General features: G+C 50.3%; 1 protein-coding gene across 2 annotated transcripts; it reads right to left on the bottom strand.

The window, feature by feature from the left end:
- Window positions 1–77: 77 nt before the first annotated feature.
- Window positions 78–22,765, bottom strand: TRIM26 (tripartite motif containing 26). Of its 2 annotated transcripts, XM_007179098.2 has the most exons (8): window positions 22,627–22,765; window positions 9,790–10,277; window positions 9,530–9,625; window positions 7,990–8,220; window positions 3,666–3,688; window positions 3,059–3,174; window positions 2,784–2,816; window positions 78–2,264 (listed from the first exon to the last, which is right to left on the bottom strand). In XM_007179098.2, exons 2-8 carry the CDS (start codon window positions 10,225–10,227, stop codon window positions 1,579–1,581), a joined length of 1,623 nt encoding a protein of 540 aa, XP_007179160.2. In that variant the 5' UTR covers window positions 10,228–10,277; window positions 22,627–22,765; the 3' UTR covers window positions 78–1,578. The 2 variants fall into 2 exon arrangements, with proteins under 2 accessions (XP_007179160.2, XP_007179161.2); XM_007179099.2 differs by lacking the exon at window positions 9,530–9,625.
- Between the last annotated feature and the right edge of the window lie 309 nt (window positions 22,766–23,074).

Genomic DNA, 23,074 nt, shown 5'->3' with positions numbered 1-23,074 from the left:
GACAGAACCTCTCTGTAGCCATAGACTGTGAAGGTCGGTAATATTTGATTTACAATAAAATATATACGAATCCGGGCTGTTCATTCACCAAGTTTTTATTGAGCACCTACTCTGTGCCCAGCACTGCACTAGGTGCCATGGAGAATACAAGAGAAGTATAAGATACGGTGTCCGCCCTCAAGGAGCTTACAAAACTAGAGGCAGAAATCAGATGTACATGTGACTCAGGCAGCATGTGATATATACAAAGAGTACAACTACATATAATGTAGTGGCTAAGAGACGCCCGAGATCCACAGCGGCTGGGAAGAGTCTCTTAGAGCAGGGGAGGAGTTAAAACTGGCTAAGCGGGGCACTGGCAGAGTGCCTGGAATGGGCAAGGACAAAGGCTGCGAGGTAACCTAGCTGGAGCAGGAGCTTGTGCTAAACTGTGGGCACTAGCGGAGCCTGGACAGAGGCTGGGACTTGGGTTGGGCCCGTGGGCAATGAGGATACGCTCTGGTCCCTCTCTTGACATGAAGACCTGGTGGCTTGCTGGGGACCCCTGCTGCCCTCCTCTCCTCTCCCGGCACAGCCCTGTCTTGCCCTCCCCAGCCCCTCTCCTAGGAAAATAGAAGCTGGATGTTGAGTAGAGCCAGTGACAGAAGTTTAATACATACCCTGCTGCAAAAACTGATCAGGGCTTCCAAGGCAGGGGAGTTTTTGCTTGACTGGATATTTGCCCTGGTGCTTTCATATGAACTGCCCAAGAGGAGGGTATTTTGGATTCTTTTAAAAACTCTCAAGAGGACCAACCCAGACATAATGCATTGATCACCAATCACAACTGTTACCCCAAAGCCACATATATCTAGATCCTTCCCCTCAGACCACAGATGGCTTAAGGGAGTCCCACCTCCTGGTAATGGAAACCTCACATGCTCAGCCCTGGTCTCAGAGAAGCATGGACTCCGCTCTGGACCTTATGAGGAGATGCTTTCCACTCGCACTCCAGGCGGCTTAAACGGCCTGGGAAGCCTCAGGGGATTTTCATTCAGTTCATTTCCAACATTTTCATCTATGTTTAACTCTGAGTTGGGGTGGCAGTAGGCGTGTTTAAAGTGCCAGGGGAGGTAGGCAGCAGAGTGGATTTGGGCAAAGGAGAAGCCATGGGATTGGAGGGCAGTAAAATGGCCTTGGGTGTAATAGTCAACTGGTCTCTCCCAAGAACAGCTGGCATGGGATGCCATACAGGGCAAGAAAGTGCTGCCTCGCCTCTTACTCAACAAGGAGAGGGCAGAGCTGGGTCAAAGGCAGTGGGCAGAAGGGAGGGAGAAGCCCTGTGGACTTCAGGGTCAGAAGTCAGCACGGGAACCCCAGGAGGCGGGAGAGGAGCCCGAGAGCAGGATGGATGGAACAGCACTGAGTGAGGTCCCAAGGGGGCCACAGCCACAAGGAGGGAGCGGCAGTGGACACAGGGTCCCTCCCCTTGCCTGCAACAGGTGCTCCAGCCAGGCACCTCCTCTCCCATCACAGAGCCCAGGAATTCCAAAGAAGTGAAGCATCGGTGGGTGTGGGGCCGGGAGCGAGAGTCGGGGCTCAGGGTCTCAGCAGGAGGCGTGTTCCCGGCCACTTGAGCCACAGGAAGGGGAGCAGGCGCCGGGTGAAGGTGGCAGTGAAGGTGTAGATGAGTTCTTGCGACTCTGCGTTGGTGAAAGTCACGGTGCCCCCTTCGTAATCCAGGGCGATGCCCACTCTCCGGGGCCGCAGGGCCGGGAAGAGCTCGGCCTCGGGGCTGGTGTTGGCCCAGATGCCCGCGGAGGAGAGGCGCAGCGCCCACACGCCGTCCTCCGGCCGCAGGGAGAGGTCGCCCTTCCTCTTCACCGAGTCTCTGGCCACCCCCACCATGCAGCTTTCCAGAACTTCCTCCTCCTCCTCCTCCTCCTCTTCTTCCTCTTCATCCCCCAACGATTCCTCGTCCTCATCCGTTTCCCAATCATCATATCCGTCCCCATAGCCGGCCTCCTCTTCCTCCTCCTCCTCTTCCCCCTCTTCCTCCTCGTCCCCCTCCTCTTCATCCTCGGACCAGCCCTCCCTCTCCACCTCCACCTCCCAGTAGACCTTGCCCCAGGTGAAGCCCTTACTGCCCAGCACCCCCGGCTCACAGTCAAACTGCTGGGGGTGCAGGTACGCCCTCTGGTACAGGCCGCTGTAGGTCACGCACTTCCAGTCCTCCGACAGCTGCAGGTACCCACTGGCCGACTGTGGGTCTAGGGTGACACTCACTGTGGGGACAAAGGAAGAAGTAGCGGTGTTGCCAGCGGACCAGGAGGGGACCCCCCAGTCTCCACAGCAGGGCTGCCACGCTGCACGATCCAAGGGGTGCGCTCACACCTGTGGCAGCGTGCACAGGCCCCTGAGGGGTATGTGGTGCGCGGCCTGACAGCAGGGCCAGAGGCAGCACAGCAGCGGGGCCTGGGGCAGACAGTTCGCTCCGAATACAGGAGCCACGTGACAGGGCAGATGAGAAGGAACTCGGTCACAGGGAAAAGGACTGGCGGCAGGACCTCTGAGGACAGAATAACCAAACATGGGCAGGAAGGGTCAGAGGCTCCAGTGGAGGGCTCTACTGCAGACGAAGGGTAGCAGAATAGTCAGAAAATGCAAGGTGGGGACTTCAGAAGTGCAGCTGGGAAACTCTCCCTGCTATACAAGAGAACGGGCTACATGGGGGCAGAAGGATTCTGTGGGGAGAGTATTCTTTATTTGAGGCAAATCTAGGAACAGCCCTTTTGGATACTCACCTGTCTTATATTCTAAGTCTCTCAGCAGCTTCCCTGGGAAGAAAAAAAGGACAGCAATGACCCTCAAGCCCAGCAAACCTATGAACCTGTTTCTCACTTGGACAGTATTAATTTCGTGACAAGGCTCCATCCCTGAGATCCCAAGAAGGGAAAAACAACCAGGAGACCTCAGAGGAATGAGGTCAGAGAATCCGACACGAAGGAGCCTGGTACCCTCTTCTCAAAGCGGCACCCCAACTCCTGACTCCCACCCCAAGGCCCTCCCCAACCCCTACCTTGGAACTCTCTCAGGCCCCGCTGCAGAGACAGAAGTCTATCTGAGAATTCTCCTGTCCTTTTTTTAACCACACGAGCAATGGGTTTCCCAATCCAGAACTTCTTCCGTGGATACCTGAGAAGATGACAGACAAACCTGCTACTTAACTCTTCCTACATTTCTCTCAATCCTCATGACAATTTGTGAAGGGGTAGGGAAAGGTATGATTATCCCCAGGTAATGGAAAACCAGGGCCTCAGAGGTACTAAGTGAACTGCCCAAGGCTGAGCCAAGACTTACAACCACCAGCAGACTCAACATTCAGAGCCCTTTTGTCTACCAACATGTGTTCTCACACCATCCTGTCCCGTCTCAGACAAGGATAGTGGACACAGGAGTGGGGATTATACAGAGAACTTGCTCCGGTGCAAAGCAAGTCTCCACCAGTTCTCAAGGATGTGTTCTTGCCTCCCAGGAGAGAAGGTTATCAGGATGAACCATGCGATGTGGGAACCTCTGGCCTCATATCACACAGCCATTAATTCAGATGGATCATGGTCAAGGAACAGGGGAGGGGACACAGGCACAGGGGAATGAGGTGCACCATGGAAAGGAAACTCTTTTACCTGTTTAAGAAGTCTCTGGTGTCCTGGAAGGGAAGAAAGCACAAGAGTCAATGTGAATCAAAGAAGACTTCATACATATATACCAACACTATTAGAGACCGGGACACATCAGGGAACAAAACAAATGCGGTTCTTCCTTATGGAGCTGACATTCTAGTGGCAGCAATGGATAAAACAAAAAGAAAACAAACAATCACAATGACAGAGCAAATGGCTGGGGGTGGGGGGCGGTGGGTAGGAGAAGGGGATGACAGGCCAGCTTCTCTGAGAGGATGACACTTGTGCTGAGATTTGAAGAACTCAGTACTGGCCAGGTGAAGAATGGGAGGAAAGCAAGGTGGGAAAGGGCTTGGCAAAGGGGGCAGGGGCCACATCATGCAGGGCTGGACAGGCATAGCAAGGAGTTCAAATTTTGTTCTATGTTCAGCAGAAAGCCATCAAAGTGTTTCAAGTAGGGGAGTGATGTACGTGATCTGCTTTTCAAGTGGCTGAGACTGCTAAGTATCCTCCAGGATCTATTCTCCCTTTCTTCCTTTTAGTAATAGAACCTGTGGAGTAATAGGTGGGCAGAGGGCCACCCAACAGAAAACTACATTTCCCAGATTCCCTTGTAACCAGGCTTGGTCATGTGACTAAGCTCCAGCCAATGGGATGCAAAAGGAAGCAATGACTATAATTTTGGGGTCACATCCTTTAAAAAAAAAAAAAAAAAGAAATTCCATTCTACTTCCTCTTTTTCCTTGGCTCAATTTTGGATATGATGGTGAGCTCAACTTTGACAAAACAGCTGAGGACAATGTCCCTTGAGGTTAGTGAAACAACCAGATGGAAGTAACCAGCTTTCTGGATGACCTCATGGACAGCTGCCCTAACAGCTCTAGACCCCTCGTGTCTGAACTGTTTCTGGGAGGGAAATAACTTGTTTGATATAGTCGCTAGCCAAAATCCCAAATGATCAATCACTTGGCCATCCTGTACAGAATGGATTAAAGAGAGGCAATGCCAACATCAGGGGGCAGTCTGGAGGCTGTTTATGGACCTGGCAGGAGATAATGATGCCCTAACTAGGGCAGTACAGTGAAGCCAGGGAAGCAGCACATTCTAGGTATGTTTGAGACAGACTGGGCATACTGGTGAAAGATAATCAAGGACAGGCCACGGCTTGCACAGGAGGGAGGATGGTGCTGAGTGACAGGAGAGGGTAGCATGGGAGGAGGTTCTTGAGAGATGCTGGTTATTTCCCTTTTATAAGTCTAAATCCTCCATAATACTCTATAGTAATTTTTGCCTTCCTTTTACTCATCCCACAAATTTTAAGTGCTTCTTACGTGTCAGACACCACTCTAGAAGCCTTAGAGCAGGAAAAAAAAAAAAAAAGAGAGAGAGAGACACACACACAAATCCCTAGCAGCGGTAAGCAGAGAGCAAAGAATCAACATAACCAATCCATTATACGATGCTATTAAGTGCTAGGTGCTATAGGAAGACAGTAGTGTGGAGGGGGACTGGGTAAGGGTGGGGGCAGAGTGACCCCTTTGAGAGAGTGGGATTTGGGAAGCAAATGGGATCGCCAAACTGTGGCTGCTGCGGACTGTTTCAGCAAGTCTCAGAAACAACTTGGGGTTTTGCTCAAGGGGAGGCCATCCAAGAGGTCAGAGCTACACCTCGCCCCCAACCGTGAAGCAACTGACCAGAGACTGGTTGTGAGTTGCTGGCAAATCCTTCTACTCTGGCCCTCAAAACAAGTAAGTCCAAGCCAGCTTCAGAGGACGGGGGGACAAATCTTGAGACAGTGTATGCCAACAACTCTGCTGGGATACGTGACATAAAAAGGCAAATAAATGGGCAGTAGGTGGGTGGGGTTAGGGAGCCAAGAGGGCATATTTTGTGACACAGGAGCTGCTAGAACAGAGAGAGAATGAGGCCCATCTAAGGGCTGAAGGTTGTGAGTGGCCCAGAGAGGGTGGGACCCGGAGCACCAGTGCAGGAACCCTTCTCCCAAAGGACGCAGAAGGGGAGACTGGGGCGTCCCGAGGCGACCTGCAGCCTCACAGACTGGGCCTCCAGAGGGACGCAACCCGCCCAAGGCTCCTGGAGGGCCTCTCACCCCCCAGACTCCTGGGTATGTGGAGAAAGAGGCAGTCAGAGCAGAGGCTGGGGCAGGAATCACAGCAATGCTGGGTATGAAGAACCCTAAGGTTCTTCATGGGTGTGGATGGTGACCGACAGTGGAACAGGCAGAGGTACGACCTGCCACCAGACCCTGCAAGGCCTGCCCAGGGTTGAACCAGGGGGGCTTCACAATTCCCTCCAGAGGGGCTCTCCTATCCCCTAGTTCCCTTTATTGTCTTCCTGATAGTCCCAGTCCAGAGATCAGTCCCAGTCCAGAGATCTTTCCTTTTCTATCGCCTTTGTCAAAAGGCCTCTGTTTCTGTCTTTTTTTTTTTTTGCCGCACCGCATGTCTTGTGGGATTTTTAGTTCCCCAACCAGGGATCGAACCCAGGCCCTAGGCAGTGAGAGCGCCAAGTCCCAACCACTGGACCACCAGGGAATTCCCTGTTTTTATCTCTCGTCCTGTTGCTTCTCTCTCTCATCTGTATTTCTCTACCAGACTTTTGGATCAGGGCCCCTATCTTAGTAGGGCCTCATCTTTACTCTCCATTGACAATCAACTAATCTCTGGTAAAATACTAATGACAGTTCAGGAGTGAGCGGTCCAGTTCCCTTGCAGCAAAAGCAAACCCAAACAAAACACACAGACAAAACCCACCAGCACCAACATTTCCTTTACTGACTTTCAGCAGACACCCACCTTCTCTCCTTCCCCTCCTCCCACCTGGCCCCAGGGATGTCTTCAATCTGAGTGGTCTCAGAGGCACTGAAGGCTGGGCCTCTGCTGGCCCACAAAGCTCTTCTGGGCGGACTGCGGAGAGGCTCCCCTCCAGGCAGACACGGCTGGATCTCAGCCCCCCCCCCAGTACCCCAGCTATGTCCCCCTCTGTTCCACAACAAGTACACATCCACATGGTGGCAGCGGCTGTGAGGAAAGGAAGGATGCGCACCCCTGAAGAGGGGGGAGGGGGTGGAGAAGTGACCCAGTGAGAGTCTGAGAGAGAAATTCTAGGCAACAGAATGACTTCTGGAGGAAAGCAGGGAACCAGAGAGACATTCTGGACAAAGTGAGAGAAAAGAAGAGCAAGAGGCCGGAGGCCTGTGAGTCAGGACACCCGAGCTGGAGCTCTGACGTGATTCCTGACCTGCCCCACGGCCTGGGACAAACTCTTCCTCTCTCTGGTCGTCAGGGACTTCATCAGTGGGGGCTCGACCGGAAGAGTTCTACGTCCCCGCCAGTCCCGAGGCATGAGTCGGAATCCGCAATGACGGAGAGGCAGGCAGAGGCTACCTGTGCCGGCCCGTGTACCCGGCGGACTCGTCCTCTCTCCCCAGCATCCCGCCTCTGACTCGCCCTGCCACTGGCCAGGGACAGCACTTCCCTAGAGGAGGTCCTGGGCGGTTCCGCTGCCGGCCAGCAGCCCCACCATGCAAGTGGAGGAGCTCATCACACAGGCCTTCTCCTGGCCTGCAAGGGCAGAAAGATCGAGCATGCTCCCTCCAAAGGCTGCTGAGCCCTGTTTAAGGCAGTGTGACTCCTCTGAGAGACTTGGGGTGGAAGGAGCTGTGGTGTCATTTCAACGTGGCAGCCTTTTCTCCAATCCATGACCCTCCCTTTCTCGGCGCCAAAGCTGCCTCTTCCGGGAGGCAGAGGCCCCCTGCCTGCTCTCCACCTTATTCTCTGAGGCTGATTCCACAGTCCCAGAGAAAACCTCTGCCTTCGAGAAGTCTCCCTTCCCCAGCTGCCCATCTCCTCCAGACCCTCTGGGTTCTTGACAGAAGCCGTCGTTAGCCCTCCCTCAGCGACCCCTGACCCCACAGGCTTCTTCATCTCCAGAACCATAAACAGCTTCCCCTGGACCAGTGTCTGCCAATGACTTGTTAGAAGACAGGCTCGTGACGGTAGTGATGAGCATGGAGGATAGTAACGAAAATACTAATAACCTTCTCTTCCATTTCTACAACACTTTTCAAAATTTTAAACTCTTTCAGGTAGAAAAGTTACTTTTTGAAGTGACAACATGCCAGTTATTTTATGCTCATGCAATCATTGCAATAAGTGGTGGGGATAAAGATTATCATCTCCATGCTTCAGATGAGAAAACTGAGGCCCCGAGAAGAAGTGACTCTCCAAAGGTCCTGTAAGTGAGTGGCAGGGCCAAGACCTGCTGTCCTTGTCTCCCGGCTCCCTGCCCCAGGGAGGTCTCTCACCTGCATAAGCTCTGCAGCTGGCTGCTGTGCCTTGCCCTCCAGCTCGGAGATGACCAGCGCCAGCCGGGCAAGCTCCCCGACGCCCCTGGTCTTGTACTTCTCCCTGCCCTCTGTGAGCTCCTGCTCCAGCTTCGCCAGCTGGTCCAGCAGGCGCTGTTCCCGCTCCCTCAGGAACTGGTGGCCCTGCTCAAACTCAGCCACGATGCACTGCCTCTGGTCCTGAAGCTTCTTCTGCAGGGATGGGAAGGGGGAGAAGGGGGTGACACCTCCGCCCCGGGGTAGAAGATCCCTCCAGGATCTGGTGTAGGGGTGCACAGGCTGGCTCTTTGCCTCTCGTGCCCCTCGCTGACCCCATCCATGAATTCTACAGTGTTTGGGCTGGAAGGGGCTTTAGAGCTCTCCTGTGGCAACCTCCTTTCTTCAAAGAAGACACAGTAAGTCAGTCAGGTCAGTTCCCTCAGACACCATGGGATTGGAACCCTGACTGCCTGCCATTATCTGTTCTAGGTAAACCAGTATGTTCTGGGGGCCCTTTGAGGAACATTATGAGCAAACACATTTTCCCCTCCTGGACACCAATCGCCGTGTGCTGCCAGGAAGTTTTCCTTGATTAATTTTATTCAAGCCTGACCAATCCTCTCTTCAGCATCCTCCCCATTGTGTGTAAAATATCTGTGTGTACCCCATCCCTGCCATGTAGGACTATATCCTCTTCCCTCAGTGAAACTGTGGAATGTCTATGCTCAGGGACCATGTCCTTTCTTGCCCCCAAGTCTCCCTGCCCAGTCCAGGCTGGGATCTGGTCAGCATCCTCGCACACTGAGCACCCGGAGGCACTCCTTGGATTGGGCCGTCTCCTGCTTCACTCTGTCCCTCTCCCAGGGCCTAACTGCTCACCACCGGGACTGGCCCCAGCATCCCTCCACCCTCCAATGCCCACTTCCCCAACAGACTTTCCCCCAGAAAACTGGAACCTCTTATCAGTTCTTTCCCTCTGATCCCATCTCTCATCAAGCACACCATGTGCTGCCTGTTTCCTAACTCCTGGCAACCCCAGGCGCAGGACTCACTAGACAGAACGTCTTCAGAGCTGGTCGGGCCTTGCCTAGCCCACCCCTCTCAGTTCTCGTCCTGGAGCCAGCTCCCTCCTCCCAAACCCCCTGCGCCCCTCACTCTCAGGAACCATGTCTTTCTCCCTCTCTTTGAAAGGAAGAATGAAGCCAGGCCTTCCTCAGTTCCCTACACTCTGGCTCTGCTGAGCAGACACGCCCTGCAGCTGAGGTGAGTCACGGAAGGAGAAGGACCTTAGCTGACATCCAGGCAACCCAGTCACTTGTGAGACGAGGAAGCAGGCCAAGGCCACAGAGCTCAGACCGGCAGGGCTTGGGCTAAAACCCAGGCTTCCCGGCCGTCAGTCCAGTCGGGGCTCCCTCTCCCAGGGAGCCGGCTGCCTGCCGGCTGTGTCTCTACAAGTTCTAGAGCTCCTGCTCCGCATGGCCAATTGCCTGCCTCAGAGCTTTCCCTCAACAGCCTCACTTACCAGCACAGCCAGGATATCAGCTTCTCCCTTGGCCTGAAAGCCCTGAATTTTGTCTCTGTCTCTCCTTAGGGTACTCAGGTGGTTCAGGATTTTTTCCTGTAGAAAGACAAGCAGTGGGGATGCTCTGGGCTGAGGCAGGAGGGTGGACTCGGGCTGAGTCCTCGGCCAGCGAGAAGCCTTCTGAGGGGTCTGCGCCGGGCCTCGCCTCCGGGTGGGTGCCAAGCAGAGCATCCCTCCCTGCGGGGGTGAGGAGGGCTTACCCTGTGGGGCTGGGCCGCCTTCTCCACGAGGACGGCCGAGTGGGGCCTGTGCTCCCGGGACTCCCGGCACATGACACACAGCAGCTTGCCATCGTCCTCGCAGTAGTAGTGCAGCTTCTCCTGGTGCCGCTCGCACAGCCTCGTGTCCTGCTGCTCCCGGGCCGCTTCCCCCGGCTGCCGGCCCTTGTCCACCTTCAGCCGCTCGATGTTCTCCACCAGGCTGGCCAGCTGCCACACTGGCCTGATATTCTCCTTCTTAAAAGGCTTCTTACACAGGGGGCAGACAGGGCGGCCCCCTGATGCGGGGCGGACGTCGGTGGTACAGCTGCGGCAGAAGACGTGGCCACAGTCAATGGTCACCGGGTCCCGCAGGTAATCGAGGCAGATGGAGCAGGTCACCTCCTCTTCCAGGCTCCGCAGTGGTGCCAACGCAGCCATGGTGTCCTGAGCTCAGAGGGGTCCCTGTTCACTGGTGGGGACTTCTCCTCCTTGGAGACCAGACACGGAGTCAAGAGCAGGCACAGCAGAGGGGCAGAAATGGCAGCCTTGCACAAAGCCGCCAGCCCCAGCGATCGATCAGTCAATCAATAGATACTTAGCAGCTCCTACAAGGCTCACACAGAACCAGAGCGAAAGGACCTTACTGATCCTCAAGTCCAACGCCCTCACTTTACAGATGAGGAAACTGAGGCCCAGAGAGGGTAGCTTGGTAGAAGGGAGAGCAGAGCTGCCACCAGCCCATGCCACGCTGTTGGGAAAGCACTCCTACCTCAAGCCCCTTTCCTTCCATCTGTTGGGAAATTGCTCTAATATACCAATTATGATAGAACAAGGCACCAGATAACTACCTGCTGAAAAACTGTCATAATATACAAATCTACAAGGTCTATTATGCACACAGTGCTGCCTCACTTCTGCAGTGCATGGGCTGCACAACTGTTCATGGGGGCCCCTGACAGAGTCAAGAGACTCCTTTGTCTTCCCTGTAGATCTCAGGTGTCAAGGACTAAGTGCACTGAGGTTCTTTACCAAGACTCAAGAAGCGTCAAGAATCTGAGTTCTGGTGTCCTCCTTTATAGATGTTTCCTTGGGCTGTGCTGGAGTTTTGGCTTGGTTCACTTCCCCCAGAAAGCAGGTCTCTACCCAGACTCAGCCTGCTGGCAGAGCACGGCCTAACCACACCGGACTCGTTCTCAGCTGTGCCCCCTGTGCAGCTGGCCTGGCTGCTCTACTGCTAACAAGGGCGACTGAGACCAACGTGGGAGGAAGCCTCAGGTGGCTTGTGACCGTGATATGCTGATGAGGGCTTGGCCGTAAGAGGGAGCACAGAGAGGACTTTAGTCCTGTTTACCTCTGCAGCCCTGGCCCACTTCCTTTCTGAGGTTAGGAGCCTCAGCACACCTAACCCAACAGCTTCCTCCTGCCCCTGACACTGTGTGACAAGAGAGAACTCATTTAAGTACTCTGAGCCTCAGTTTATCCATCCGTAAAATGGGGAGAGTGATACTTACCTTCAGGGGTTTCTAAGTGGGTTGAGTAAAAGAATTATGTTCAAAATACTAAGCATAAGCGCGGTATAGAGGGGGAATCTAGGAGAGAACCCAGAACCCGCGGTTCCCAAATCCAGTGAGTGTTCAAAGCACAAGTAGAGCAAGAGTGGAAATTTAAAGTGAGGATGAACCGCCATAGTGACACACGAGCTCCAGACTTAAAGCAAACGAGAGACTCGTGGGGCAAACTGGGGAATCTGCTCTGCCGCAGACCCACAGAAGGACCCACGGGAGGCAATAAGCAGTCGCTGGGAAGACAGCCAGCAGACGGGGCGCGCAGGTAACTGCGAGGCTGGAATGAAGCCCGTGGAACCACAGGCAAATCAATCCGATTACTGACTATGTATGTCAAAGTCCATTACAGCAGAGTTCAGTGGCCTTCAAGGTCTTTCACTGTAGTGACATGAATGAGCTAGAAATAAAGCCCCAAAGAGAAAACAACACAGGAATACAAAGTCTACTTCTTGAGGATCTAACGCAGCAATATATAAAAAGTGCTTTATAAAGTGAAAGTACTGTACAAATGTAAGAGATTATTTTACTGCTGACAATGAACTCCAACTGGAAGCTCCAATGGATTTAGAGATGTGTGACTTTAACGAGTGTGGAAAAGACCTGCACCTACCAAGCTCAAATGAAAGAATGAAGGAATTTAACTGGTAAATGAAGGTAATGAAGTTTTTAGAATGTTAATAAGGGTAGTAAAACTCCTAGGAATTGCCTGGTCAACTCCCTGGTTTGTCTGTTGAGGAAGCGAGCCTGACCCAGCAACTTGGAGGTGTAACACAGGAAAGGGTCCTGGTGCTGGTTGGTGATTCCTGTGGGTGCTGGAGCCCTTCACCAACTCACTTTGCTGAGGGGCTTGGAAGTTCAAAGGCTAAGGTTATTTGTTTCTTTTATTGTAGGGGGATGGCATGTGTTTATCTTCGGGGCTGGGAATTTAATTCTGTTGCAAATGACCAGATAAATAAAAGGACTATGAAGAGCTCAGCTACAGCTCCCCGTCCACACAAAACCTGACACCATCAGTTGCCCTCATCACTTGGAGCAGGAGTTCTTAACCCAGGCTCCATGCTGGACTTTCACAGATCTTTAAACCCCCAACACTGTATGAAAATGGTCACTAATGTACTAGATGAAAAACCTGTCCAGGGATTACAGAAGAATGCTGGTAAGTAAGTGTAGGAGGGATGATAGAACTAGAAAAACACCATCTTGCAAGCTCCATTGCATAAGACAAGGATCATCATCAGATACTAAAACCATGAGGTACTAGGGGACAGGACAGTCCCATGGTGCTAAGTACTGCCCAGTGGGTTACTCCCTAATGTACCTTGATAAGGGAGAGATCTGGTGATGGCCTTAATCAGTGACCAAATCCAGCATCGCTAACAGAGGGACAGGCGTTTCTGGCATATGGTTCCCAATGTGGCGCCGTGTGAATTGCACAATGTCACCTTTGAAGTAGTTGTGCCAAAAATGTTTGAGGTGGGACTTCCCAGTGGCTCAGTGGTTAAGAATCTGCCTGCCAGTGCAGGGGACACAGGTTCAATCCCTGGTCCGGGAAGATCCCACATGCCACAGAGCAACTAAGCCCATGCGCCACAACTACTGAGCCCGTGCGCCACAACTACTGAAGCCTGTGCACCCCAGAGCCCGCACACTGCAACTACTGAGTCCACGTGCCAAAACTACTGAAGCCTAGAGCCCGTGCTCTGCAACGAGAAGCCACCACAATGAGAAGCCCTCACACCGCAACGAAGAGTAGCCCCCGCTCGCTGCAACTACAGAAAGCCCACGTGTAGCAACGAAGACCCAACGCAGCCAAAAATAAAAAATAAAAAAAGTTTGATGTGAATGAATCCAATCAAGTCTTTCAACCTACCTTCCAGTTTATAGAAAATAGGAGGGTTAGAAGAATGAGTTAAAGGCCATCATCAGGAGACAGTTAAATCCAGAATAGGAGACATTCCACAAGACAACTGGCCTGGACTTCTAAAAAGTCAGTCATGAAAAATAAAACAGGATTGTTCTTGATTTAAAAAGACTAAAGAGAAATAACAATCAAACGCAAATACTTTGATTGGATCCTGGTTTTTTTAAAAAGCTATTAAAAACTGTTTGGGGACAATTAGAGGAAATTTGACAAAAGACTAGGTATTGGATCATATTAATAAATTATTATTGATTTTTTAATAGCATTTATTGAAGTTATGTATGAGAATGTACATATTTTCAGGCAACACATGCTGCAGTATTTAGGACTGTATGACTACAACTTACTTTTAAATGGTTCAACAAAACAAAATAAAAAGTCTGAAAAACTTTCTGAGGAGAGGGGCTAGAGTTTTCCATCCTTCTTAAAAGAATCTGTACAAGAGTCTGTAACTACCAAAGATGTTGAAAATCTCTAATAGAGAGATGATCGTGCCCAACACTTGTAGAAGCTCAATACATAGGTGCTGAACAAATGAATGGATTCAGAGGAACGAAGGCAATGTTAATTGCATATGCATTTGTTTGAGAGTCTGCTGAAACTAACAAATGAAACACAGTACAGTTTTATGTTCAATCCCATTGCTTGGTTATATAGGCTCCATCCTGAATATATAACAAATATTGAAGATGGCTTACCCTGGCATTGCTGACTATGTGTAAGACTCGAGGTGTAAATCTGTGGGTTGAAACCAGGTTCAAGTTAGGGCTCTAACCCAATAGCCCAGTGACTACTAACAACTTCTTGGTGACAGCATTTCTGTAGGACCCACCTTACCGGCCATTTACACATCTTATGTTATTTAATGCTCAGGATACTCTTCTGAGGACACTGAGGCTCAGGGAGGGAAGCAATTTGCCCAAGAGCACGTGGCTAGGAAGCAGTGTCTGGTGCTGATGCCTCAGCCCAATCCATTACACTCTCTTCTCTGCCCAGGCAAACTGTAAAACGGGGCCTAATACCAGCTCCTTTGTCAGGAAGCTCGGATGAGGTCATCGCAATGGAAGGGCTTTGTAAACTGGAGAGCGCTGACAAAAGTAAAGGGTCATGTATTACTGCTGACGCTGAGCGAAAGCACCCTTGCCTTAGATTCGACAGGCAGCGGGGCTCCTATATGAGACGCGGGCGGACCTGGGCTCACACTGCACAGCCAACCCTTTCGAGCCGAGGCAAAATTGACCCTCTCCAAAACCCCTCCCCAACTTACCACGCTCCCCTGTGATTCTGCCTTTTCTATCATTTGTGCCTTTAGCATATGCTGATGATCTCGACAGGTTTTCACAATAAGGGGTAAAACTATCACACTCCTCTCCATTCCTGGCTCTCGGGTGGACAAAAACCACAGAAAGCCAGAGCCAGAAAAAGTCTTCACAACGACACGGTCCACCCTACTGACACGGTCCACCCTACCGACACGGTCCACCCTACTTGCTTTACCCAAATGAGAATTCTGAAACCTGAGAAGTCGTTTCATGGATTACCTTCTACCAGAGGCCACTCACCCCTGCTCTGGGGTGGACAGGTCTTCTGTCCTTTCAATAAACCAGAAGCTGGTTTCAATTCAGAACCAGGCAGAACTGGAGACACTCCCGACCTTTTTGAGTTCCCCTTGCCCCACAATCCACCGGTCCCCTACAGCTCTCCGCATCTCGTAAATACCTACTCTACATGTCAACAGACTGGCTGAGGTGACAGCACGTAATTTCTGGCACACATTTCAGGATGTGGATGCCGTGCACAAGTTTTGGCTGCGAGAACCACTGTGAGTTGTAAAAACTAGCTGAGGTTTCTCTTTTCATGGTTAGAATTCTGGTAGATAGACTTTATCAAGTTATGAAAAGAAACTTCCATTCCTACTATTTGGAGAATTATATATATATATTATACATACATGTATATATACATATAACTTGATACATGATTTTTTCTTCTTTATATAGTCACGTGTTTTTCTTTAATTCATTGATGTGATGAATTGTGTTAAAATATTTTTTATAAGCCATCTTTATTTAGGAATAAACCCTACTTGATTATGATGTATTATGTGCAATTTTAATAAACAGTTTGATTCAGGTTAAAAAAACAAAAAACTAGCTGAGGGAAGCATCGCCGCGAATGCCCACACCTTGTAAGGGACAGGTCCTTACACTACTCATCCACCCCTGCCCTGGTCCAGTTCCAGAGGGAAAGGATCTAACTCTAGACCCCTGTTTCTTAACAGTTGCCAACTTCTACCCTAGTAGGTTCTAAACCTTCCCTCGACTTCCCATGGCTTTTGATGCCCCACACCTTCGTCCCTCCTTCCTGCTGCCTTGGGCTCCTACATGCCACAGCAAGGGACCCTAGAAGACATCGAATCCCAGGTGTGGACTGCAAGGCCCAGGGAGGTGAATGGAGGGGGCTGGATTTGCACCCTGGTCTCCAGGCTGCTTCTCAAGTCCACGCATGGGGCTCCAAACAAGAGCCCCTTCTTCCTTGTGATCCTAAAGTGCTTAGCCTAGGGCTCCGTGCCCTGTGGGAAGGCCAATTAAGGGCTCTTGGGGCTCCAGATTAAGCCTCATTTCTTAATCTGAAATAACCAAATTCTCCTAGAAGTAAACTTCTGTGAGACGCCTCTAACAAAGCAGGAAAGGACAAAATTCAGGGCAAAAAGCAAGTGATCTGGATCTGGATACTAGAAGGAGTGGCCGTGCCCCTGCTGCCGACACCTGGACTCCCCAGATCCTTACAGGCCTGGCTGTGGGCTGGGCACCAGGCAGGCTCAGGGGATGCCAGTTTGGGGGGCGGTGCATTGCTGAGGTCACACGTGGGTTACTTTTCCCCCACAGGTCAAGCATCACTGGTGCTCTGAGACACAGTGCAGGCCACGCAAACCCCCGGGCCAGGCCGAGACATGCTCTGAACAGTGGAAATCCCCACAGGGCCCAGGGCGGGGCATGGCAGCAGCAGCCACTGGGAGTTGGATGGGACAAGGCTTTGAAGTGCTGCTGAGGCGTTTAAGTAGGAGGGTGTCAAAATTCATTCAACAGTTAATAGGTATTTACTAAGCGTCAGGCACTGAGGATACAACAGAGAACAAAAATGGGAAAGTCCCTGCCCTCCCAGAGCTTACATCTAGTGACATAATTGAGTGATCCTTTGGAAGCTGCAATCAGAGCTAACTGTGGGGATTATACAATCCTCAAGGCTTTCCCGATTTACTTAAACCTCCTCTCTCCATTGCCTAGTGTTCCAGGCACCGCAGCCTTCCTTTCGTCCCTCAAACACACCCTGCCACGTGTAACACAGGTTCGCTCATGTAACCACCCTGGTTAGCTCCCAGGCTCCAGGGATAAAGTGAAAACTCCTTCCCATGCTCTGTGAGGCTGCCGATAATCTAGGCCCAGGCCTTGTCTCCAGGCTCATTTCCTGCCATTGCCCACCTCAAACTCGACCCCACAGCCAAACCAAACCCCTCTCTAAGCCTCCAAAAGTGCCATGCTCTTTCCTGCCTGAACCTTTTGAAAATGTTGTTCCCTCTGAATAGAACACCATTCCTTTCCTTCTTAGTAGACTCCTTTTCCAGCTTGAAGTCTCAGCTGAAAGCCACCTCCTCTTTCCTGACCTGTCACACTGAGTCCACATTCTCTCTCCCTTATACAGCCCCCCAGCACTCCACACTGCACTGGATACTTCCATGCAATTGTGAGTCCCTATAATTACTTATTTAACACCAGCTTTTCCCACTGCGTTGAACAGAGACTGTGTCCGCCTTATCCCCAGAATCTAGCACAGTGCCTGACATAGAGGAAACATGAAAAACTGGCTGAGGAAGTGAATAAAGCACAGGCACAGAGCGTCTGATGCCCACAAAATGCTTCCTAAGTATCTGCTGAACGAGTGCAAGAAATCTCACCCACTTGTCCTTTCCCTCCAGCAAGATGAGAAAGTACTAGAGAGAAGTGATTTCTTCAGATTCCCTGCAGAACAGTGGGCTGCAATCACCAGCACACCCCCAGTCATGGTATCCAAGGTTTGGCTCCAGGAACGTACAGGAACCAGGAGAGAAGAAAAAGCTGTGTCCCGGGAAATGCTTGTGATTATAATGGTGATAATCGCTCCTTCCCTCTTCTTTCGTTTTACACTAGGTATGTATCCATGAACAAAACAGTTTATTTTTCCTGGTTTTGAGCATTTCAAACGAATGGAATCATATTGCATTGGGGGGGGGGCGGGGGGGGAGGGACTATCTACATCAAGTCTGTGAGGTTCACTCACATGATTGTGAGCCGATTTTGTTCATTTTCATTGCTTTATGACTGTATAATTCTACTTCTGATGTAGCCTGTTTTTGTTTTTCGGCCACGCCATGCGGCTTGCAGGATCTTAGTTCCCCAACCAGGGATCGAACTCCGGCCCTCGGCAGTGGAAGTGCTGAGTCCTCACCACTGGACCGCCGGGGAACTCCCTGATGTAGTCTACTTCTTATGGCCCCTGAGTTGTTTCCAGTTTGGGACAATTACAAACACTGCTCTGTGAACATTTCTGCTCACATGCCCTAGTATACCCGGGCAAGCAGGATGCATCCCCAATTTAACTAGATCAGGCCAGACTGTTTCCAAAGTGGCTGTACCACCGCGTGTCCCCACCAGCAGGCTCCGAGCGCCCATGCTGCTCCACGGCCTCACCAATACCTGATATTTTCATCTTTTAAATTTCTGCCATGGTGACTATAGGTAATAATACTGAATTGCATATTTGAAAGTAGCTAGGAGAGTAGATCTTAAAAGCCCTTAACACTAGAAGAAAAAACTTTGTAACTATACATGGTGACAGATGTTAACAGGACTATTGTGATCATTTTGCAATATATACAAATATCAAATCCTTATGTTGTACACCTGAAACTAACGTAATGTTATATGTCGATTATACCTCAATTTAAACAAAACAAAACAATTAAATACGTAATAGATGCTTCACACTCTAAAAAAAAAAAAATCGCCAATCTGGTGAACGGGAAATAGAATCCCATTGTGTGTATGTATGTGTATGTATGTTTAATGCTTTAAAAAAATAAGAAAAAGAAACAGCATGAAGAGAGGCCCAGTAACAGGCCAGGGAATCAGCCCTAAAGCAGCAGATCAGATCGTCCCTTGATCCAACTAGTAAGTGCTGTAAATGTTTATCTTTTGCAGGAAGGGGTCCACCAGCTTCCATTCTTCCTTCCTCTGCTAACTTTACCCAGTTCCTTTCTGGGGATCATGTGCCTGGGGTAGAGCTCTCCCCCAGCTCAAAGGTGGAACAAGAGAAACAGTCGTAAGCCCCCCCGGCCACGGTGCTTGCTTCAGGGATGAGAACATGACTCAATTGCAGCCAGTCACAAGGAGACCTAGTTGAGTCACCGGGGAAAAAAGATTCTTGAGAACTTTTTCTCTAGAACTTGCAAGAAGTGAGGTCAAACGGTTTGGAGCTGCTAGAGCAGCTAGCCAGAGGGTTAGCCTGTTTGAGAATGAAGCCAACCCAGGGATGAAGTGAAAGAAACCAGGTCCTGATGGCATCTGGTGAAATCTGTATCGAGCTGTGCCTGAAGCTAGCCTAACCTTGAACTTTTCTGTCACCGGAGCCAATAAATGCCAATAAATGCCAATAAATGCCCTTTCTGCCCAGCCAGCTTGGACTTGTCTATCATCTGACCTTCCCCATCCCCACCCCAAATTGCTGCCAGACACAGCAGAGGAAGTTATTGACGGTTACTAGGCTGAAATATACAAAGAGCTTATGCAGAAAAATCAGCCTCTTCATCTAAACAAAGCATTGGGCAAAGGTAGATACTAAGTGGCAATTCTGTTCTCTCTGGGCCCCACAGGTAGAATACAACCTGCCAGGACATAACAGATCTCCAACCTGCTCCATTGTGAGTGAGGAGCAGGCAGAATCTTCTTCCACCCCAGCTGTCATTCTAACCAAAGCCTAAAGTGAAGAGTCCTGGGTTAGGATGAAAACCCAGATTATCACCCAGCCTCAGCTACTCTGCTGTGCAGCTCGGGGCTAGATTCTTGACCTTTCTGGGTCTCAATATCACCATGAAGTGATAGGGGTAGGAGGTAACATCCAGGCAATTCACAGGACAAATTGAAATAAAGGTTTGGCAAGCATACCAGAATATTTACTGCGCAACATAAAGTCACTGCTGTGATCAAGAGCCACCAAAGCAGAATAAACATAGATGATATCTTTGGACCAGGTACCCCAGTTTTATTGTTTGTTTGTTTTGACAATTGGTTATCAGGCAGGAAAAAGCCAGTTTATCAAATTTAGTTTCTTCAAGATCATAAATGGAGTCACTGAACTCAAAATCTATGGGTTAGTGAAATGGAGATAGTCTAACCATTCATTCCCCAGAGGAAGGAGGGCCCTAAGCCACCAGCTAGGAAGTTACTACTTTAATCAAATTTGAGACACCCATGTCATTACATGTTTGCATCTCTGAAATGTGATAAATGGCATGCCATAATTTAACTGGCAAAATATTTTTTCTATGTGGAAATAAAATAATTGATGACATCTTAGATGTGGTGAAATGTAGCATATCTCGTACAAAGTGCTGCCAGGGTCCTCTAACACATGGAACTCATCCTGTCACCCTCCTGCTTCAAAACTCCTGAGGTCAAAGCTGCACAGCAGGGCACACAGGCCCCCTATAATCTGCCCCCCACTTACCCATCCAGCCTTGAATCCTAACGCTAGAGACACTGAACTGGAAAGACAGCCCCTTCTTCACCGTCCCCTCTCCCCACCCCTTGCTCTTGTACATGAGCTTCTCAGTCCCAGCTCATCCTTGAAAGCCTGAATCAGAAATGCCCCCTTATCTGTGAGGTCCTTCCTGTGCCCATCCCACCTCTGAGCTGAATGAATTCCCTCCCTCGGGAGGCTCCTGCAGATACTACATTTCTATTATAGCACTATCATACCACTTCCTAATTGATATTTTTACCCATCTTTCTTCCAACCAGGATGTGAAACCAAGGGTCACGTCTCATCGATCTTTTCATATCTCCAGTATCGGGCACAAAGTCTGTAAATGTTTGTGAGGCTAAATGTTATCCCATGATTCCAGAGCCCCATATCTTCTTCATTCTCCCCCTCGCCACACTCCCCTTCCCACTTTGCAATCTCACTTCAGCAGGAGGCTCCAAGGGCTCCCCTCAGATTAGACATTCTTGGCCACAAACATTACCCAGATCTCCTCCCTCTGCATATAGTTTGGGGGGAAAGGTCACTGCATTTCTACCAAGTTGGCAAGTTTTAATTCACCCTGGATGCCAGCCAAATTAAGCCTTTGTTTTCCAAAACCAATTTCTTCCCATTCTCCATGTCGTTTCCTATTCTGATCCTGGGGGGTATAAGTCTGAAGTCACCCCAAGAAGCCTCAATTCCAACTACGGGCTCTCCTCTGCAGCTCGCAGTGTCTTTTGCAGCGGTCACCCCAGTCTGAGCCCAGCCTATCACTCCCTTTGGGGAAAGTGACATCTAAGAAGTCACCTACTGCCCCTGGGCCTCAGTTTCCTTACTGCCTAACAAGGTAAGAATAACGTCTTGTCAAGTTTGCCAGGCTGTTTGAACTTCAATCGAGGTCACATAAGTGAAAGTGTTTTCAACAGCAAAAAACTCTATAAAAATACATGCTAGAAAAGAGCACAGGAGCCAACTTAAAAGAACTCGCAATGGCTAAAGTTGTAACAAAACAAAGTAGTATTGAATTATAACCCAAAGTATAAAATAAATATCCATGAGTCCATACTGATACAAATAAATGATTGAATAAGTGAATAAATAAGGCAAAAGAGACAAATCTCCCACGCTGAAGAATTCCAAATAATATATGTATGGAGTTGCCCTTAGGAGGCAGGAGATAATCTCACTCCTTAGGTCAGGGCTGCACATAGTTTGACTACTTTCCAAAGAGTACAGTATGGAAGGGGGTGGGGGGGCACGGGGGGGGGGGAGGGGAGGAAGAGTTACTTTACAGTGGAGAAGCCTGACTTCTCAGCCAGGTAATCAAGATCAGCATCAAGTTATAAAGCATGTTCCCTTGATGTGAAGTGATGAAAACAGCAATCTACCTCTGTGGTCTTCCTCCCAATAACCCATAAGCCCAGACTCAGGAGAAAAACAACAGACAAATTCCAATAGAGGGGCAGCCTATAATATACATGGGGAATATTCCTCAAAACTCTCAAGATCATCAAAAACAAAGTCTGAGAAACTGCCACAGCCACGGGGAGCATAATGGGAACTAACTGGAATATGGTAACCTGGGTGGGATCATGAAACAGAAAAAGTACTTAGGTAAAAACTAAGGAAATCTGAATACATTATGGATGCAGGCCAATAATAATATATCGATACAGGTTCATTAATTGTAACAAATGTTCCATATTAATGTAAGGTGTTAATAAATGAATGGGGAAAAGGTTTGGGGTATATGGAACTCTGTACTAGCTTCACGATTTTTCTATAAATCTAAAACTATTCTAAAAAATAGTCTTTTTTCAAAAATATGGAATTGCAGTTTGAGGAATATACGAAATAAAGTCTATTTTTTAAAAAGCTGATTCTTTTAAACTTGGGGGGTGAGTAACTCTAGGGACTGATTTTTAGCTCAGGCACCGTCCCTGACACTGATATTTGTTGCATGCACGAACGAATATCATTCTCTGGAAGTGCACACAAACCGGCGTGGTGTCAAAATCTGGAATGTACTGGGAATCTGTAAGTGTTTGCCTCTCATAAGCTCCACAAAGGCAAATTTACACACTTTTCTAAGGCCATACAGGGTGAAAAGCAGCAGGGAAAATGCTGATGTGCTAATGGTCTGGAGGAGGAAGTGAATGCACAGCTCCAAGTATACGTGGCTAAACCGGTTTATTCTGACCAATTAAAAAACAAAAAACAACAACAAAACACCATGGCTTTGGTCCTGGAGCCTGACTGGCACATCTACTCGGCTCCAAGCAACGAGACCGTCATCTGGGCCACGCTTACTTCTGGCTCTGGAGACAAGAATGGATGGGTGCCTGAGCTGGACACGGGAAAGCGAGGAAGACCCAAGAGGAGGGAGCGAATGGAGGCCCAAGCAAGCAGGAGGATTAGGCCGGGAGGGAGGACGCCGCGAACTTCACCCTTCTCCCGAGCCCGCCCGGCGGCCCGGCCTCTTTCCGCTCGCGCGGCCGCGTTCGGTTGCCCGGACCCGGGGCGCGTGTGTGACTGCTGCTTTGTTGCATTTCTCACCGGGCGCCCCCTACTCACCGGTCCCCAGCTCCGGGCCGCGAATCCCAGGCTGGTGTCGCTTCTTTCCCGCGGCGGTCAGTTCCGGGTCGCGCTCCTCCGCCAGCACCCAGCGCGACGGCGCGTCCCCGCCCGGTAATCTCCGGGTTCTTTGGAGCCCTCCACCGAGATTTCCCCCGGACCAGCGCCCGGATTGGCCCCTGCCGAACGCCGCCTCCCAATGGGAGCCTTAGTCCCCTCTTCGTCACTGATCACTGGGCGAATCCCCGGGCCGCAGCGGTGGGTGGGGCAGCAGGGGCTGAGAAAGGGAAACTGAAATCTTGCGGAGCTGAGGCTTAGCGGCTGCCGCACCCGGAGTTTGGCGCGCGGTGCGCGCTCCCGCGCTACAGGGTGGAAGGGAGTCGAATTTTGAGGCCTAATGAGACACCTCCGCAGGACTCTGGGACGCCAGAATCCCTCCCCTCCCAAT

This window comes from Balaenoptera acutorostrata, chromosome 10 (genome assembly GCF_949987535.1).
Source record: "Balaenoptera acutorostrata chromosome 10, mBalAcu1.1, whole genome shotgun sequence".
In the NCBI taxonomy this organism is placed as follows: domain Eukaryota; kingdom Metazoa; phylum Chordata; class Mammalia; order Artiodactyla; family Balaenopteridae; genus Balaenoptera; species Balaenoptera acutorostrata.
This window is presented reverse-complemented; position numbering and strand designations above follow the sequence as displayed.

Coding starts and splice junctions, on each gene's coding strand:
- TRIM26 (XM_007179098.2), bottom strand. CDS start 10,227: ATGGCTGCGTTGGCACCACTGCGGAGCCTGGAAGAGGAGGTGACCTGC. Junction 8,221..9,529: donor CTGATATCCTGGCTGTGCTG/GTAAGTGAGGCT, acceptor CCATCCCTGCAG/AAGAAGCTTCAGGACCAGAG. Junction 2,817..3,058: donor GGGCCTGAGAGAGTTCCAAG/GTAGGGGTTGGG, acceptor TTTTCTTCCCAG/GGAAGCTGCTGAGAGACTTA.